The following is a 20,477-nucleotide window of genomic DNA, read 5'->3' as shown; positions in this document are numbered from 1 at the left end:
AGAAGACAGAGATAATGAGAGAGGAGATGAACAGATTTTAACAGGGCCAAACAGGGAGAGAAGACAGAGATAATGAGAGAGGAGATGGACAGATTTTAACAGGGCCAAACAGGGAGAGAAGACAGAAAATGAGAGAGGAGATGAACAGATTTTAACAGGGCCAAACAGGGAGAGAAGACAGAAAATGAGAGAGGAGATGAACAGATTTTAACAGGGCCAAACAGGGAGAGAAGACAGAGATAATGAGAGAGGAGATGAACAGATTTTAACAGGGCCAAACAGGGAGAGAAGAGAGAGGAGATGAACAGATTTTAACAGGGCCAAACAGGGAGAGAAGACAGAAAATGAGAGAGGAGATGAACAGATTTTAACAGGGCCAAACAGGGAGAGAAGACAGAAAATGAGAGAGGAGATGAACAGATTTTAACAGGGCCAAACAGGGAGAGAAGACAGAGATAATGAGAGAGGAGATGAACAGATTTTAACAGGGCCAGACAGGGAGAGAAGACAGAAAATGAGAGAGGAGATGAACAGATTTTAACAGGGCCAAACAGGGAGAGAAGACAGAGATAATGAGAGAGGAGATGAACAGATTTTAACAGGGACAAACAGGGAGAGAAGACAGAAAATGAGAGAGGAGATGAACAGATTTTAACAGGGCCAAACAGGGAGAGAAGACAGAGATAATGAGAGAGGAGAGTGACAGATTTTAACAGGGCCAAACAGGGAGAGAAGACAGAGATAATGAGAGAGGAGATGAACAGATTTTAACAGGGCCAAACAGGGCGAGAAGACAGAAAATGAGAGAGGAGATGAACAGATTTTAACAGGGCCAAACAGGGCGAGAAGACAGAAAATGAGAGAGGAGATGAACAGATTTTAACAGGGCCAAACAGGGAGAGAAGACAGAGATAATGAGAGAGGAGATGAACAGATTTTAACAGGGCCAGACAGGGAGAGAAGACAGAGATAATGAGAGAGGAGATGAACAGATTTTAACAGGGCCAAACAGGGAGAGAAGACAGAGATAATGAGAGAGGAGAGTGACAGATTTTAACAGGGCCAAACAGGGAGAGAAGACAGAGATAATGAGAGAGGAGATGAACAGATTTTAACAGGGCCAGACAGGGAGAGAAGACAGAGATAATGAGAGAGGAGATGAACAGGTTTTAACAGGGCCAAACAGGGAGAGAAGACAGAGATAATGAGAGAGGAGATGGACAGTAGAACAATACAACTTCAACCCCTTTAGTTCCGTGAGGACTCAGGAATGGCAGGAATGCAGTGAGCCTTGGACAGAACAAATCTGGAGCGGATAACTTTCTAATCAGACAGAGACAAGGCCGAGGGGAAGTGGAGAGGGGGAGGACGGGTGAGGAGAGGTGGGAGTTATGCCAAGGCCCTCTCATGACCTCGGATGCCATTTTTGAAAACTTTCCGTTTGCTCAGTGAGGTTGAGGTGGCCCATTCGCAGAAAAAGCAAGGTCATACTATCTAAGACCTGTACTGGCAGATCCAACTCATCCAAACCAACACATGTTGCTGCTGTGGTTTACAGTTGAATCAGAGGCAATATGACGACAGCAACAAGGGATTTTTTTCACAAGTTGAGAACACGTTCTAATGTAAAGCAACGACCTGGGGAATAGTTACAGGGGAGAGGAGGGTTGAGAACACGTTCTGATGTAAAGCAACGACCTGGGGAATAGTTACAGGGGAGAGGAGGGTTGAGAACACGTTCTAATGTAAAGCAACGACCTGGGGAATAGTTACAGGGGAGAGGAGGGTTGAGAACACGTTCTAATGTAAAGCAACGACCTGGCAGATCCAACTTTGTAAAGGAGCTGGTCCTCCTTTACAAAGCTGACAGAATGTAGAGGGATGGGGAGCTGGTCCTCCTTTACAAAGCTGACAGAATGTAGAGGGGTGGGGAGCTGGTCCTCCTTTACAAAGCTGACAGAATGTAGAGGGGTGGGGAGCTGGTCCTCCTTTACAAAGCTGACAGAATGTAGAGGGGTGGGGAGCTGGTCCTCCTTTACAAAGCTGACAGAATGTAGAGGGGTGTGGAGCTGGACCTCCTTTACAAAGCTGACAGAATGTAGAGGGGTGGGGAGCTGGTCCTCCTTTACAAAGCTGACAGAATGTAGAGGGGTGGGGAGCTGGTCCTCCTTTACCAAAGCTGACAGAATGTAGAGGGGTGGGGAGCTGGTCCTCCTTTACCAAAGCTGGCAGAATGTAGATGGGTGTGGAGCTGGACCTCCTTTACAAAGCTGGCAGAATGTAGAGGGGTGGGGAGCTGGTCCTCCTTTACAAAGCTGACAGAATGTAGAGGGGTGTGGAGCTGGTCCCGGTCCTCCTTTACAAAGCTAACAGAAAGTAGAGGGGTGGGGAGCTGGTCCCGATCCTCCTTTACAAAGCTGACAGAATGTAGAGGGGTGGGGAGCTGGTCCTCCTTTACAAAGCTGACAGAATGTAGAGGGATGGGGAGCTGGTCCTCCTTTACAAAGCTGACAGAATGTAGAGGGGTGGGGAGCTGGTCCTCCTTTACAAAGCTGACAGAATGTAGAGGGGTGGGGAGCTGGTCCTCCTTTACAAAGCTGACAGAATGTAGGGGGTGGGGAGCTGGTCCTCCTTTACAAAGCTGACAGAATGTAGAGGGGTGGGGAGCTGGTCCTCCTTTACCAAAGCTGACAGAATGTAGAGGGGTGGGGAGCTGGTCCTCCTTTACAAAGCTGACAGAATGTAGAGGGGTGGGGAGCTGGTCCTCCTTTACAAAGCTGACAGAATGTAGAGGGGTGGGGAGCTGGTCCTCCTTTACAAAGCTGACAGAATGTAGAGGGGTGTGGAGCTGGTCCCGGTCCTCCTTTACAAAGCTAACAGAAAGTAGAGGGGTGGGGAGCTGGTCCCGATCCTCCTTTACAAAGCTGACAGAATGTAGAGGGGTGTGGAGCTGGTCCGCCTTTACAAAGCTGACAGAATGTAGAGGGGTGGGGAGCTGGTCCTCCTTTACAAAGCTGACAGAATGTAGAGGGATGGGGAGCTGGTCCTCCTTTACAAAGCTGACAGAATGTAGAGGGGTGTGGAGCTGGTCCGCCTTTACAAAGCTGACAGAATGTAGAGGGGTGGGGAGCTGGTCCTCCTTTACAAAGCTGACAGAATGTAGAGGGGTGGGGAGCTGGTCCTGCTTTACAAAGCTGACAGAATGTAGAGGGGTGGGGAGCTGGTCCTGCTTTACAAAGCTGACAGAATGTAGAGGGGTGGGGAGCTGGTCCTGCTTTACAAACCTGACAGAATGTAGAGGGGTGTGGAGCTGGTCCTGCTTTACAAAGCTGACAGAATGTAGAGGGGTGGGGAGCTGGTCCTGATCCTGCTTTACAAAGCTGACAGAATGTAGAGGGATGGGGAGCTGGTCCTCCTTTACAAAGCTGACAGAATGTAGAGGGATGGGGAGCTGGTCCTCCTTTACAAAGCTGACAGAATGTAGAGGGGTGGGGAGCTGGTCCTCCATTAGAAAAGTTGACAGAATGTAGAGGGGTGGGGAGCTGGTCCTCCTTTACAAAGCTGACAGAATGTAGAGGGGTGGGGAGCTGGTCCTGCTTTACAAAGCTGACAGAATGTAGAGGGGTGGGGAGCTGGTCCTGCTTTACAAAGCTGACAGAATGTAGAGGGGTGGGGAGCTGGTCCTGGTCCTCCATTACAAAGCTGACAGAATGTAGAGGGGTGGGGAGCTGGTCCTCCTTTACAAAGCTGACAGAATGTAGAGGGGTGGGGAGCTGGTCCTGGTCCTCCTTTACAAAGCTGACAGAATGTAGAGGGGTGGGGAGCTGGTCCTCCTTTACAAAGCTGACAGAATGTAGAGGGGTGGGGAGCTGGTCCTGGTCCTCCATTACAAAGCTGACAGAATGTAGAGGGGTGGGGAGCTGGTCCTCCTTTACAAAGCTGACAGAATGTAGAGGGGTGGGGAGCTGGTCCTCCTTTACAAAGCTGACAGAATGTAGAGTGGTGTGGAGATGGTCCTCCTTTACAAAGCTGACAGAATGTAGAGGGGTGTGGAGCTGGTCCTGGTCCTCCTTTACAAAGCTGACAGAATGTAGAGGGGTGGGGAGCTGGTCCTCCTTTACAAAGCTGACAGAATGTAGAGTGGTGGGGAGCTGGTCCTCCTTTACAAAGCTGACAGAATGTAGAGGGGTGGGGAGCTGGTCCTCCTTTACCAAAGCTGACAGAATGTAGAGGGTGTGGAGCTGGACCTCCTTTACAAAGCTGACAGAATGTAGAGGGGTGTGGAGCTGGTCCTCCTTTACAAAGCTGACAGAATGTAGAGGGGTGGGGAGCTGGTCCTCCTTTACAAAGCTGACAGAATGTAGAGGGGTGGGGAGCTGGTCCTTTACCAAAGCTGACAGAATGTAGAGGGGTGGGGAGCTGGTCCTCCTTTGCCAAAGCTGGCAGAATGTAGAGGGGTGTGGAGCTGGACCTCCTTTACAAAGCTGGCAGAATGTAGAGGGGTGGGGAGCTGGTCCTCCTTTACAAAGCTGACAGAATGTAGAGGGGTGTGGAGCTGGTCCCGGTCCTCCTTTACAAAGCTAACAGAAAGTAGAGGGGTGGGGAGCTGGTCCCGATCCTCCTTTACAAAGCTGACAGAATGTAGAGGGGTGTGGAGCTGGTCCGCCTTTACAAAGCTGACAGAATGTAGAGGGATGGGGAGCTGGTCCTCCTTTACAAAGCTGACAGAATGTAGAGGGGTGGGGAGCTGGTCCTCCTTTACAAAGCTGACAGAATGTAGAGGGGTGGGGAGCTGGTCCTCCTTTACAAAGCTGACAGAATGTAGAGGGGTGGGGAGCTGGTCCTCCTTTACAAAGCTGACAGAATGTAGAGGGGTGGGGAGCTGGTCCTGCTTTACAAAGCTGACAGAATGTAGAGGGGTGTGGAGCTGGTCCTGCTTTACAAAGCTGACAGAATGTAGAGGGGTGTGGAGCTGGTCCTGCTTTACAAAGCTGACAGAATGTAGAGGGGTGTGGAGCTGGTCCGCCTTTACAAAGCTGACAGAATGTAGAGGGGTGGGGAGCTGGTCCTGATCCTGCTTTACAAAGCTGACAGAATGTAGAGGGATGGGGAGCTGGTCCTCCTTTACAAAGCTGACAGAATGTAGAGGGATGGGGAGCTGGTCCTCCTTTACAAAGCTGACAGAATGTAGAGGGGTGGGGAGCTGGTCCTCCTTTACAAAGCTGACTGAATGTAGAGGGGTGGGGAGCTGGTCCTCCTTTACAAAGCTGACAGAATGTAGAGGGGTGTGGAGCTGGTCCTCCTTTACAAAGCTGACAGAATGTAGAGGGGTGGGGAGCTGGTCCTCCTTTACAAAGCTGACAGAATGTAGAGGGGTGGGGAGCTGGTCCTGGTCCTCCATTACAAAGCTGACAGAATGTAGAGGGGTGGGGAGCTGGTCCTGGTCCTCCATTACAAAGCTGACAGAATGTAGAGGGGTGGGGAGCTGGTCCTCCTTTACAAAGCTGACAGAATGTAGAGGGGTGGGGAGCTGGTCCTGGTCCTCCTTTACAAAGCTGACAGAATGTAGAGGGGTGGGGAGCTGGTCCTCCTTTACAAAGCTGACAGAATGTAGAGGGGTGGGGAGCTGGTCCTGGTCCTCCATTACAAAGCTGACAGAATGTAGAGGGGTGGGGAGCTGGTCCTCCTTTACAAAGCTGACAGAATGTAGAGGGGTGGGGAGCTGGTCCTGGTCCTCCTTTACAAAGCTGACAGAATGTAGAGGGGTGGGGAGCTGGTCCTCCTTTACAAAGCTGACAGAATGTAGAGGGGTGGGGAGCTGGTCCTGGTCCTCCATTACAAAGCTGACAGAATGTAGAGGGGTGGGGAGCTGGTCCTCCTTTACAAAGCTGACAGAATGTAGAGGGGTGGGGAGCTGGTCCTCCTTTACAAAGCTGACAGAATGTAGAGTGGTGTGGAGCTGGTCCTCCTTTACAAAGCTGACAGAATGTAGAGGGGTGTGGAGCTGGTCCTGGTCCTCCTTTACAAAGCTGACAGAATGTAGAGGGGTGGGGAGCTGGTCCTCCTTTACAAAGCTGACAGAATGTAGAGGGGTGGGGAGCTGGTCCTCCTTTACAAAGCTGACAGAATGTAGAGGGGTGGGGAGCTGGTCCTGCTTTACAAAGCTGACAGAATGTAGAGGGGTGGGGAGCTGGTCCTGCTTTACAAAGCTGACAGAATGTAGAGGGGTGGGGAGCTGGTCCTCCTTTACAAAGCTGACAGAATGTAGAGGGGTGGGGAGCTGGTCCTCCTTTACAAAGCTGACAGAATGTAGAGGGGTGGGGAGCTGGTCCTCCTTTACAAAGCTGACAGAATGTAGAGGGGTGGGGAGCTGGTCCTCCTTTACAAAGCTGACAGAATGTAGAGGGGTGGGGGGCTGGTCCTCCTTTACAAAGCTGACAGAATGTAGAGGGGTGGGGAGCTGGTCCTCCTTTACAAAGCTGACAGAATGAAGAGGGGTGGGGAGCTGGTCCTCCTTTACAAAGCTGACAGAATGTAGAGGGGTGGGGAGCTGGTCCTGCCCCTCCTTTACAAAGCTGACAGAATGTAGAGGGGTGGGGAGCTGGTCCTGCCCCTCCTTTACAAAGCTGACAGAATGTAGAGGGGTGGGGAGCTGGTCCTCCTTTACAAAGCTGACAGAATGTAGAGGGGTGGGGAGCTGGTCCTGCTTTACAAAGCTGACAGAATGTAGAGGGGTGGGGAGCTGGTCCTGACCCTCCTTTACAAAGCTGACAGAATGTAGAGGGGTGGGGAGCTGGTCCTCCTTTACAAAGCTGAAAGAATGTAGAAGGGTGGGGAGCTGGTCCTCCTTTACAAAGCTGACAGAATGTAGAGGGGTGGGGAGCTGGTCCTCCTTTACAAAGCTGACAGAATGTAGAGGGGTGGGGAGCTGGTCCTCCTTTACAAAGCTGACAGAATGTAGAGGGGTGGGGAGCTGGTCCTGGTCCTCCATTACAAAGCTGACAGAATGTAGAGGGGTGGGGAGCTGGTCCTCCTTTACAAAGCTGACAGAATGTAGAGGGGTGGGGAGCTGGTCCTCCTTTACAAAGCTGACAGAATGTAGAGGGATGGGGAGCTGGTCCTCCTTTACAAAGCTGACAGAATGTAGAGGGGTGTGGAGCTGGTCCTGCTTTACAAAGCTGACAGAATGTAGAGGGATGGGGAGCTGGTCCTCCTTTACAAAGCTGACAGAATGTAGAGGGGTGGGGAGCTGGTCCTCCTTTACAAAGCTGACAGAATGTAGAGGGGTGGGGAGCTGGTCCTCCTTTACAAAGCTGACAGAATGTAGAGGGGTGGGGAGCTGGTCCTCCTTTACAAAGCTGACAGAATGTAGAGGGGTGGGGAGCTGGTCCTCCTTTACAAAGCTGACAGAATGTAGAGGGGTGGGGAGCTGGACCTCCTTTACAAAGCTGACAGAATGTAGAGGGGTGGGGAGCTGGTCCTCCTTTACAAAGCTGACAGAATGTAGAGGGGTGGGGAGCTGGTCCTCCTTTACAAAGCTGACAGAATGTAGAGGGGTGGGGAGCTGGTCCTCCTTTACAAAGCTGACAGAATGTAGAGGGGTGGGGAGCTGGACCTCCTTTACAAAGCTGACAGAATGTAGAGGGGTGGGGAGCTGGTCCTCCTTTACAAAGCTGACAGAATGTAGAGGGGTGGGGAGCTGGTCCTGACAGACCCAAACTACCAGTACCCCACAAGACATGCCACCAGAGGTCTCTTCAGTCACCAAGTCCAGATGGGAGGTGCAAAGTACTACATAGAGCCATGACTACATGGAACTCTATTCCACATCAGGTAACTGATGCAGCAGGAGAATCAGATTTACAAAACATCAAAATACACCTTATGGAACAGCGGGGACTGTGAAGCAACACAAACATAGGCACAGACACAAGGATTATTTAAGGGCACGCATGTGAAATCTGTTATGAATGTATTTTAAATGTATTGAATGTATTTGTGTTTTTAAAATTGTACAACTGCCTTAATTTTGGGGATCCATAATAAACCCCAGGAAGAGTAGCTACTGCCTTGGCATGAACTAATGGGGATCCATAATAAACCCCAGGAAGAGTAGCTGCTGCCTTGGCAGGAACTAATGGGGATCCATAATAAACCCCAGGAAGAGTAGCTGCTGCCTTGGCAGGAACTAATGGGGATCCATAATAAACCCCAGGAAGAGTAGCTGATGCCTTGGCAGGAACTAATGGGGATCCATAATAAACCCCAGGAAGAGTAGCTGCTGCCTTGGCAGGAACTAATGGGGATCCATAATAAACCCCAGGAAGAGTAGCTGCTGCCTTGGCAGGAACTAATGGGGATCCATAATAAACCCCAGGAAGAGTAGCTGCTGCATAAACAGGAACTAATGGGGATCCATAATAAACCCCAGGAAGAGTAGCTGCTGCCTTGGCAGGAACTAATGGGGATCCATAATAAACCCCAGGAAGAGTAGCTGCTGCCTTGGCAGGAACTAATGGGGATCCATAATAAACCCCAGGAAGAGTAGCTGCTGCATAAACAGGAACTAATGGGGATCCATAATAAACCCCAGGAAGAGTAGCTGCTGCCTTGGCAGGAACTAATGGGGATCCATAATAAACCCCAGGAAGAGTAGCTGCTGCCTTGGCAGGAACTAATGGGGATCCATTATAAACCCCAGGAAGAGTAGCTGCTGCCTTGGCAGGAACTAATGGTGATCCATAATAAACCCCAGGAAGAGTAGCTGCTGCCTTGGCAGGAACTAATGGGGATCCATAATAAACCCCAGGAAGAGTAGCTGCTGCCTTGGCAGGAACTAATGGGGATCTATAATAAACCCCAGGAAGAGTAGCTGCTGCCTTGGCTACAGCTAATGGGGATCCATAATAAACCCCAGGAAGAGTAGCTGCTGCCTTGGCAGGAACTAATGGGGATCCATAATAAACCCCAGGAAGAGTAGCTGCTGCCTTGGCAGGAACTAATGGGGATCCATAATAAACCCCAGGAAGAGTAGCTGCTGCCTTGGCAGGAACTAATGGGGGTCCATAATAAACCCCAGGAAGAGTAGCTGCTGCCTTGGCAGGAACTAATGAGGATCCATAATAAACCCCAGGAAGAGTAGCTGCTGCCTTGACAGGAACTAATGGGGATCCATAATAAACCCCAGGAAGAGTAGCTTCTGCCTTGGCAGGAACTAAATGGGGATTCATAATAAACCCCAGGAAGTGTAGCTGCTGCCTTGACAGGAACTAATGGGGATCCATAATAAACCCCAGGAAGAGTAGCTGCTGCCTTGGCAGGAACTAATGGGGGTCCATAATAAACCCCAGGAAGAGTAGCTGCTGCCTTGGCAGGAACTAATGGGGATCCATAATAAACCCCAGGAAGAGTAGCTGCTGCCTTGGCAGGAACTAATGGGGATCCATAATAAACCCCAGGAAGAGTAGCTGCTGCCTTGGCAGGAACTAATGGGGATCCATAATAAACCCCAGGAAGAGTAGCTGCTGCCTTGGCAGGAACTAATGGGGATCTATAATAAACCCCAGGAAGAGTAGCTGCTGCCTTGGCTACAGCTAATGGGGATCCATAATAAACCCCAGGAAGAGTAGCTGCTGCCTTGGCAGGAACTAATGGAGATCCATAATAAACCCCAGGAAGAGTAGCTGCTGCCTTGACAGGAACTAATGGGGATCCATAATAAACCCCAGGAAGAGTAGCTGCTGCCTTGACAGGAACTAATGGGGATCCATAATAAACCCCAGGAAGAGTAGCTGCTGCCTTGACAGGAACTAATGGGGATCCATAATAAACCCCAGGAAGAGTAGCTGCTGCCTTGGCAGGAACTAATGGGGATCCATAATAAACCCCAGGAAGAGTAGCTGCTGCCTTGACAGGAACTAATGGGGATCCATAATAAACCCCAGGAAGAGTAGCTGCTGCCTTGACAGGAACTAATGGGGATCCATAATAAACCCCAGGAAGAGTAGCTGCTGCCTTGGCAGGAACTAATGGAGATCCATAATAAACCCCAGGAAGAGTAGCTGCTGCCTTGGCAGGAACTAATGGGGATCCATAATAAACCCCAGGAAGAGTAGCTGCTGCCTTGACAGGAACTAATGGGGATCCATAATAAACCCCAGGAAGAGTAGCTGCTGCCTTGACAGGAACTAATGGGGATCCATAATAAACCACAGGAAGAGTAGCTGCTGCCTTGACAGGAACTAATGGGGATCCATAATAAACCCCAGGAAGAGTAGCTGCTGCCTTGGCAGGAACTAATGGGGATCCATAATAAACCCCAGGAAGAGTAGCTGCTGCCTTGGCAAGAACTAATGGAGATCCATAATAAACCCCAGGAAGAGTAGCTGCTGCCTTGGCAGGAACTAATGGGGATCCATAATAAACCACAGGAAGAGTAGCTGCTGCCTTGGCAGGAACTAATGGGGATCCATAACAAACCCCAGGAAGAGTAGCTGCTGCCTTGACAGGAACTAATGGGGATCCATAATAAATACAGATGTGTGTGGTAACATACTCCTCCATCAAATCCTCTCCATTGATGTAGCGGAGGCTCTTGAGGAAGGACAGGGAGCCCAGCGTCTGAGAGTGTCTGATTCTCACGTAGCCCGTCACTGTCTGGATCAATCCCATGAAACTCTCCAGCTCAGACACGATGTTCTCTAGAGGAGGAGAGGAGACAGAGGAAGGAGTTAGGATCGTTGCCTGTCACTGTTCTCTAGAGGAGGAGATGAGACAGAGGAGGAGTTAGGATCACTGTTCTCTAGAGGAGGAGAGGAGACAGAGGAGGAGTTAGGATCACTGTTCTCTAGAGGAGGAGAGGAGACAGAGGAGGAGTTAGGATCATTGCCTGTCACTGTTCTCTAGAGGAGGAGAGGAGACAGAGGAGGAGTTAGGATCACTGTACTCTAGAGGAGGAGAGGAGACAGAGGAAGGAGTTAGGATCACTGTTCTCTAGAGGAGGAGAGGAGACAAAGGAGGAGTTAGGATCATTGCCTGTCACTGTTCTCTAGAGGAGGAGAGGAGGAGTTAGGATCACTGTTCTCTAGAGGAGGAGAGGAGACAGAGGAAGGAGTTAGGATCACTGTTCTCTAGAGGAGGAGAGGAGACAGAGGAGGAGTTAGGATCACTGTTCTCTAGAGGAGGAGAGGAGACAGAGGAGGAGTTAGGATCGTTGCCTGTCACTGTTCTCTAGAGGAGGAGAGGAGACAGAGGAGGAGTTAGGATCACTGTTCTCTAGAGGAGACAGAGGAGGAGTTAGGATCGTTGCCTGTCACTGTTCTCTAGAGGAGGAGAGGAGGAGTTAGGATCACTGTTCTCTAGAGGAGGAGAGGAGACAGAGGAGGAGTTAGGATCACTGTTCTCTAGAGGAGGAGAGGAGACAGAGGAGGAGTTAGGATCGTTGCCTGTCACTGTTCTCTAGAGGAGGAGAGGAGGAGTTAGGATCACTGTTCTCTAGAGGAGACAGAGGAGGAGTTAGGATCGTTGCCTGTCACTGTTCTCTAGAGGAGGAGAGGAGGAGTTAGGATCACTGTTCTCTAGAGGAGACAGAGGAGGAGTTAGGATCGTTGCCTGTCACTGTTCTCTAGAGGAGGAGAGGAGACAGAGGAGGAGTTAGGATCACTGTTCTCTAGAGGAGGAGAGGAGACAGAGGAGGAGTTAGGATCATTGTTCTCTAGAGGAGGAGAGGAGACAGAGGAGGAGTTAGGATCACTGTTCTCTAGAGGAGACAGAGGAGGAGTTAGGATCGTTGCCTGTCACTGTTCTCTAGAGGAGGAGAGGAGACAGAGGAGGAGTTAGGATCGTTGCCTGTCACTGTTCTCTAGAGGAGGAGAGGAGACAGAGGAAGGAGTTAGGATCGTTGCCTGTCACTGTTCTCTAGAGGAGGAGACAGAGGAAGGAGTTAGGATCGTTGCCTGTCACTGTTCTCTAGAGGAGGAGAGGAGGAGTTAGGATCACTGTTCTCTAGAGGAGGAGAGGAGGAGGAGTTAGGATCGTTGCCTGTCACTGTTCTCTAGAGGGGAAATAAATAATTTTCTCTACTATTATTCTGACATTTCACATTCTTAAAATAAAGTGGTGAACCTAACGGACCTAAAACAGGGTATTTTTACTAGGATCAAATGACAGAAATTGTGAAAACTGTGTTTAAATGTATTTGGCTAAGGTGCATGTAAAATTGCGGCTTCAACTTTATATAATATACCCTACTATAACAGGTAGTGCTATAATAATAATAATATACCCTACTATAACAGGTAGTGCTATAATAATAATAATATACCCTACTATAACAGGTAGTGCTATATATAATAATAATATACCCTACTATAACAGGTAGTGCTATATATAATAATCATATACCCTACTATAACAGGTAGTGCTATAATAATAATAATATACCCTACTATAACAGGTAGTGCTATATATAATCATATACCCACCTATAACAGGTAGTGCTATATATAATAATATACCCTACTATAACAGGTAGTGCTATATATAATAATATACCCTACTATAACAGGTAGTGCTATATATAATAATATACCCTACTATAACAGGTAGTGCTATATATATATATACCCTACTATAACAGGTAGTGCTATATATAATAATATACCCTACTATAACAGGTAGTGCTATATATATATATATATATATACACCCTACTATAACAGGTAGTGCTATATATAATATACCCTACTATAACAGGTAGTGCTATAATAATAATTATATACCCTACTATAACAGGTAGTGCTATATATAATAATATACCCTACTATAACAGGTAGTGCTATCTATAATAATATACCCTACTATAACAGGTAGTGCTATATATTATATACCCTACTATAACAGGTAGTGCTATATATAATCATATACCCTACTATAACAGGTAGTGCTATAATAATAATCATATACCCTACTATAACAGGTAGTGCTATAATAATAATCATATACCCTACTATAACAGGTAGTGCTATGTATAATCATATACCCTACTATAACAGGTAGTGCTATGTATAATCATATACCCTACTATAACAGGTAGTGCTATATATATAATCATATACCCTACTATAACAGGTAGTGCTATGTATAATCATATACCCTACTATAACAGGTAGTGCTATGTATAATCATATACCCTACTATAACAGGTAGTGCTATATATATAATCATATACCCTACTATAACAGGTAGTGCTATATATATAATCATATACCCTACTATAACAGGTAGTGCTATATATAATATACCCTACTATAACAGGTAGTGCTATATATAATATACCCTACTATAACAGGTAGTGCTATATATAATCATATACCCTACTATAACAGGTAGTGCTATATATAATAATATACCCTACTATAACAGGTAGTGCTATATATAATAATATACCCTACTATAACAGGTAGTGCTATATATAATAATATACCCTACTATAACAGGTAGTGCTATATATAATAATATACCCTACTATAACAGGTAGTGCTATATATAATCATATACCCTACTATAACAGGTAGTGCTATAATAATATACCCTACTATAACAGGTAGTGCTATAATAATAATCATATACCCTACTATAACAGGTAGTGCTATATATAATAATATACCCTACTATAACAGGTAGTGCTATATATAATATACCCTACTATAACAGGTAGTGCTATATATAATATACCCTACTATAACAGGTAGTGCTATATATAATATACCCTACTATAACAGGTAGTGCTATATATAATATACCCTACTATAACAGGTAGTGCTATATATAATACTATACCCTACTATAACAGGTAGTGCTATATATAATAATATACCCTACTATAACAGGTAGTGCTATAATAATAATATACCCTACTATAACAGGTAGTGCTATATAATATACCCTACTATAACAGGTAGTGCTATATATAATAATATACCCTACTATAACAGGTAGTGCTATATATTATATACCCTACTATAACAGGTAGTGCTATATATTATATACCCTACTATAACAGGTAGTGCTTTATATAATATACCCTACTATAACAGGTAGTGCTATAATAATAATCATATACCCTACTATAACAGGTAGTGCTATATATAATCATATACCCTACTATAACAGGTAGTGCTATATATATATAATATACCCTACTATAACAGGTAGTGCTATATATATAATATACCCTACTATAACAGGTAGTGCTATATATATATATAATATACCCTACTATAACAGGTAGTGCTATATATAATCATATACCCTACTATAACAGGTAGTGCTATATATATAATATACCCTACTATAACAGGTAGTGCTATATATATATATAATATACCCTACTATAACAGGTAGTGCTATATATATATATAATATACCCTACTATAACAGGTAGTGCTATATATATATATAATATACCCTACTATAACAGGTAGTGCTATATATAATATACCCTACTATAACAGGTAGTGCTATATATAATATACCCTACTATAACAGGTAGTGCTATATATAATATACCCTACTATAACAGGTAGTGCTATATAATATACCCTACTATAACAGGTAGTGCTATATATAATCATATACCCTACTATAACAGGTAGTGCTATGTATAATCATATACCCTACTATAACAGGTAGTGCTATATATAATAATATACCCTACTATAACAGGTAGTGCTATAATAATAATATACCCTACTATAACAGGTAGTGCTATATAATATACCCTACTATAACAGGTAGTGCTATATATAATAATATACCCTACTATAACAGGTAGTGCTATATATTATATACCCTACTATAACAGGTAGTGCTAGATATAATATACCCTACTATAACAGGTAGTGCTATAATAATAATCATATACCCTACTATAACAGGTAGTGCTATATATAATCATATACCCTACTATAACAGGTAGTGCTATATATATAATATACCCTACTATAACAGGTAGTGCTATATATATATATAATATACCCTACTATAACAGGTAGTGCTATATATATATATAATATACCCTACTATAACAGGTAGTGCTATATATATATAATATACCCTACTATAACAGGTAGTGCTATATATAATATACCCTACTATAACAGGTAGTGCTATATATAATATACCCTACTATAACAGGTAGTGCTATATATAATATACCCTACTATAACAGGTAGTGCTATATATAATATACCCTACTATAACAGGTAGTGCTATAATAATAATCATATACCCTACTATAACAGGTAGTGCTATATATAATCATATACCCTACTATAACAGGTAGTGCTATATATATAATATACCCTACTATAACAGGTAGTGCTATATATATATAATATACCCTACTATAACAGGTAGTGCTATATATATATATAATATACCCTACTATAACAGGTAGTGCTATATATAATATACCCTACTATAACAGGTAGTGCTATATATAATATACCCTACTATAACAGGTAGTGCTATATATAATATACCCTACTATAACAGGTAGTGCTATATATAATATACCCTACTATAACAGGTAGTGCTATATATAATATACCCTACTATAACAGGTAGTGCTATATATAATATACCCTACTATAACAGGTAGTGCTATATATTATATACCCTACTATAACAGGTAGTGCTATAATAATAATATACCCTACTATAACAGGTAGTGCTATATAATATACCCTACTATAACAGGTAGTGCTATATATAATAATATACCCTACTATAACAGGTGGTGCTATATAATATACCCTACTATAACAGGTAGTGCTATATATTATATACCCTACTATAACAGGTAGTGCTTTATATAATATACCCTACTATAACAGGTAGTGCTATAATAATAATCATATACCCTACTATAACAGGTAGTGCTATATATAATCATATACCCTACTATAACAGGTAGTGCTATATATATATAATATACCCTACTATAACAGGTAGTGCTATATATAATCATATACCCTACTATAACAGGTAGTGCTATATATAATCATATACCCTACTATAACAGGTAGTGCTATATATAATAATATACCCTACTATAACAGGTAGTGCTATATATAATAATATACCCTACTATAACAGGTAGTGCTATATATTATATACCCTACTATAACAGGTAGTGCTTTATATAATATACCCTACTATAACAGGTAGTGCTATAATAATAATCATATACCCTACTATAACAGGTAGTGCTATATATAATCATATACCCTACTATAACAGGTAGTGCTATATATATATAATATACCCTACTATAACAGGTAGTGCTATATATAATAATATACCCTACTATAACAGGTAGTGCTATATATAATAATCATATACCCTACTATAACAGGTAGTGCTATATATAATAATCATATACCCTACTATAACAGGTAGTGCTATATATAATAATCATATACCCTACTATAACAGGTAGTGCTATATATAATAATCATATACCCTACTATAACAGGTAGTGCTATATATAATAATCATATACCCTACTATAACAGGTAGTGCTATAATAATAATCATATACCCTACTATAACAGGTAGTGCTATATATATAATATACCCTACTATAACAGGTAGTGCTATATATAATCATATACCCTACTATAACAGGTAGTGCTATATATATAATATACCCTACTATAACAGGTAGTGCTATATATAATATACCCTACTATAACAGGTAGTGCTATATATAATATACCCTACTATAACAGGTAGTGCTATATATAATATACCCTACTATAACAGGTAGTGCTATATATAATATACCCTACTATAACAGGTAGTGCTATATATTATATACCCTACTATAACAGGTAGTGCTATATATAATATACCCTACTATAACAGGTAGTGCTATATATAATATACCCTACTATAACAGGTAGTGCTATATATAATATACCCTACTATAACAGGTAGTGCTATATTTAATATACCCTACTATAACAGGTAGTGCTATATATAATATACCCTACTATAACAGGTAGTGCTATAATAATAATAATATACCCTACTATAACAGGTAGTGCTATATATATATATAATATACCCTACTATAACAGGTAGTGCTATATATATATATATAATATACCCTACTATAACAGGTACTTACGTCCTCTGCGGATGTTGATTTGTAGGTTGCCCTTGATGACGGTACATCCCTTCAGAGACTGGGCCGCGTCCACGGAGTCAATGACCTTCTCGTCACAGATCTTATCACACAGCCCGTCACACGCACTGCAGAACATACTGGAGATGGGGGAGAGTGGGACAGGGAAAGAAACAGTCAGACGTAAAACATACCAAGGTATACTGAACAAAAATATACAAAAACGCAACCAACAAATATTCAAAGATTTTACTGAGTTACACTTCATATTAGGAAATCAGTCAATTGAAACAAATTCATTAGGCCCTAATCTATGGATGTCACATGACTGGGAATACAGATATGCATCTGTTGGTTAAAGATACCTGTTTAAAAAAGGCAGGGGTGTGGATCAGAAAACCAGTCAGTATCTGGTGTGACCGCCGTTTGCCTCGTGAAAACCAGTCAGTATCTGGTGTGACCGCCGTTTACCTCGTGAAAACCAGTCAGTATCTGGTGTGACCGCCGTTTGCCTCGTGAAAACCAGTCAGTATCTGGTGTGACCGCCGTTTACCTCGTGAAAACCAGTCAGTATCTGGTGTGACCGCCGTTTGCCTCGTGAAAACCAGTCAGTATCTGGTGTGACCGCCGTTTACCTCGTGAAAACCAGTCAGTATCTGGTGTGACCGCCGTTTACCTCGTGAAAACCAGTCAGTATCTGGTGTGACCGCCGTTTACCTCGTGAAAACCAGTCAGTATCTGGTGTGACCGCCGTTTACCTCGTGAAAACCAGTCAGTATCTGGTGTGACCGCCGTTTACCTCGTGAAAACCAGTCAGTATCTGGTGTGACCATTTAGCCTCGTGAAAACCAGTCAGTATCTGGTGTGACCGCCGTTTGCCTCATGAAAACCAGTCAGTATCTGGTGTGACCACCATCTGCCTCGTGTAGCGCGAAACATCTCCTTCACATAGAGTTGATCAGGACCTCGCCATGGTATCTCTGCGCATTCAATTTGCCCACAGCCATAACCCCACCATGGGGCACTCTGTTCACAGCCATAACCCCGCTCGCCCACACCTTGTCTGCCATCTGCCCGGTACAGTTCAAACCAGGATTAATCTGTGAAGAGCACACGTCTCCAGCGGGCCAGTGGCCATAGAACGTGAGCATTTACCCACTGAAGTCAGTTACCGCGCTGAACTGCAGTCAGGTCAAGACCCTGGTGAGGAAGACGAGCATTTACCCACTGAAGTCAGTTACCGCGCTGAACTGCAGTCAGGTCAAGACCCTGGTGAGGAAGACGAGCATTTACCCACTGAAGTCAGTTACCGCGCTGAACTGCAGTCAGGTCAAGACCCTGGTGAGGAAGACGAGCATTTACCCACTGAAGTCAGTTACCGCGCTGAACTGCAGTCAGGTCACAACCCTGGTGAGGAAGACGAGCACGCAGATGAGTATCCGAGACAGTTTCTTACAGTTTGTGCAGAAAATTATTCGGTGGTGCAAACCCACAGTTTCATCAGCTGTCCGGCTGGTCTCAGACGACCCCACAGGTGAAGAAGCCGGATGTGGAGGTCACGGGCTGCCGTGGTTACACGTGGACTCCGTTTATGAGGCCGGTTGGATGTACTGCCAAATTCTCTAAAACGATGTTGGAGGCATCTTATGGTAGCGAAATTAACATTAAATTCTCTGGCAACAGCTCTGGTGGACATTCCTGCAGTCAGCATGCCAATTGCACACAAACTCCCTCAAAACATGACGTGTGTGGCATTGTGTTGTGTGAAAACATTTCTGGGTTTAGTTCAGCTCATGAAACCAACATGTTGCATTGAGAGAGAAATGGGAGAAAAGGATGGAGGGGATAGCTGTGGATATTCACTACAGGTCAAACGGTTTACAACACCTACTCATTCAAGGGTTTTTCTTTATTTTTACTAGTTTCTACATTCTAGAATAAAATAATAAATAATAATCAAATAAAATTACAAAATGGAATCATGTAGTAACCAAAACAGTGTTAAACAAAATCAAAATATATTTGAGATTCTGAGGACCGCCACAGGAATGGAAGACCCAGAGTTACTTTCTGCTGCAGAGGATAAGATGAAACTGTCTCTCATGAGGACCGCCACAGGAATGGAAGACCCAGAGTTACTTTCTGCTGCAGAGGATAAGATGAAACTGTCTCTCATGAGGACCACCACAGGAATGGAAGACCCAGAGTTACTTCTGCTGCAGAGGATAAGATGAAACTGTCTCTCATGAGGACCGCCACAGGAATGGAAGACCCAGAGTTACTTCTGCTGCAGAGGATAAGATGAAACTGTCTCTCATGAGGACCGCCACAGGAATGGAAGACCCAGAGTTACTTCTGCTGCAGAGGATAAGTTCATTAGATTTCACTGCACCTCAGATTACAGCCCAAATAAATGCTTCACAGAGTTCAAGTAACAGACACATCTTAACATCAACTGTTCAGAGGAGACTATGTGAATCAGGCCTTCATGGTCGAATTGCTGCAAAGAAACCACTACTAAAAGGACACCAATAAGAAGAAGAGACTTGCTTGGGCCAAGAAACACGACCAATGGACATTAGACTGGTAGAAATTTGTCCTTTGGTTTGGAATCCAAATGTGAGACTTCTGGTTCCAACAGCCGTGTGAGACACGGAGGATCTCCGCATGTGTGTTTCCCACCGTAAAGCATTGAGGAGGTGTTATGATGCATTCTGCAGTGATACGCCATCCCATCTGGTTTGGGCTTAGTGGGACTATCATTTGTTTTCCAACAGGACAATGACCTAACACATCTCCAGGCTGTGTAAGGGCTATTTGACCAAGAAGGAGAGTGATGGAGTGCTGCATCAGATGACCTGGCCTCCACAATCACCCGACCTCAACCATATTGAGATGGTTTGGGATGAGTCGGACCGCAGAGTGAAGGAAAAGCAGCCAACACGTGTTCAGCATATGTGGGAACTCCTTCAAGAATGTTGGAAACGCATTCCTCATGAAGCTGGTTGAGAGAATGCCAAGAGTGTGCAAAGCTGTCATTAAGGCAAATGGTGTCTACTTTGATGAAACAAAAAAATATTTTTATCAGTTTAACACTTTTTTGGTTACTACATGATTCCATGTGTTATTTCATAGTTTTGATGTCTTCACTATTATTCAACAATGTAGAAAATAGTAAAATAAAGAAAAACCCTTGAATGAGTAGGTGTGTCCAAACTTTTGACTGGTACTGTATATCAGAGTCTGTCCTGAGATGGCGCCGGAGGAGATGGCTGCCGTTTTACTG

The 20,477-nt window shown here is 44.2% G+C and overlaps 1 protein-coding gene across 1 annotated transcript in view; it reads right to left on the bottom strand.

Moving 5' to 3' along the window:
- Positions 1-20,477, bottom strand: part of LOC129834827 (insulin-like growth factor 1 receptor) — a gene marked incomplete at its 3' end in the record, with an annotated part of 119,229 nt that overhangs the window by 67,806 nt on the left and 30,946 nt on the right. Inside the window, 2 exon segments of the mRNA XM_055900127.1 lie at positions 10,556-10,700; positions 17,195-17,331. Coding sequence (XP_055756102.1) covers positions 10,556-10,700; positions 17,195-17,331 — 282 coding nt within the window.

The sequence above is a fragment of the Salvelinus fontinalis genome, chromosome 35, assembly GCF_029448725.1.
Source record: "Salvelinus fontinalis isolate EN_2023a chromosome 35, ASM2944872v1, whole genome shotgun sequence".
Classification (NCBI taxonomy): Eukaryota; Metazoa; Chordata; class Actinopteri; order Salmoniformes; family Salmonidae; genus Salvelinus; species Salvelinus fontinalis.
Note: the sequence above shows the minus strand (reverse complement) of the source record. Positions and strands in the feature narration are given on the sequence as shown.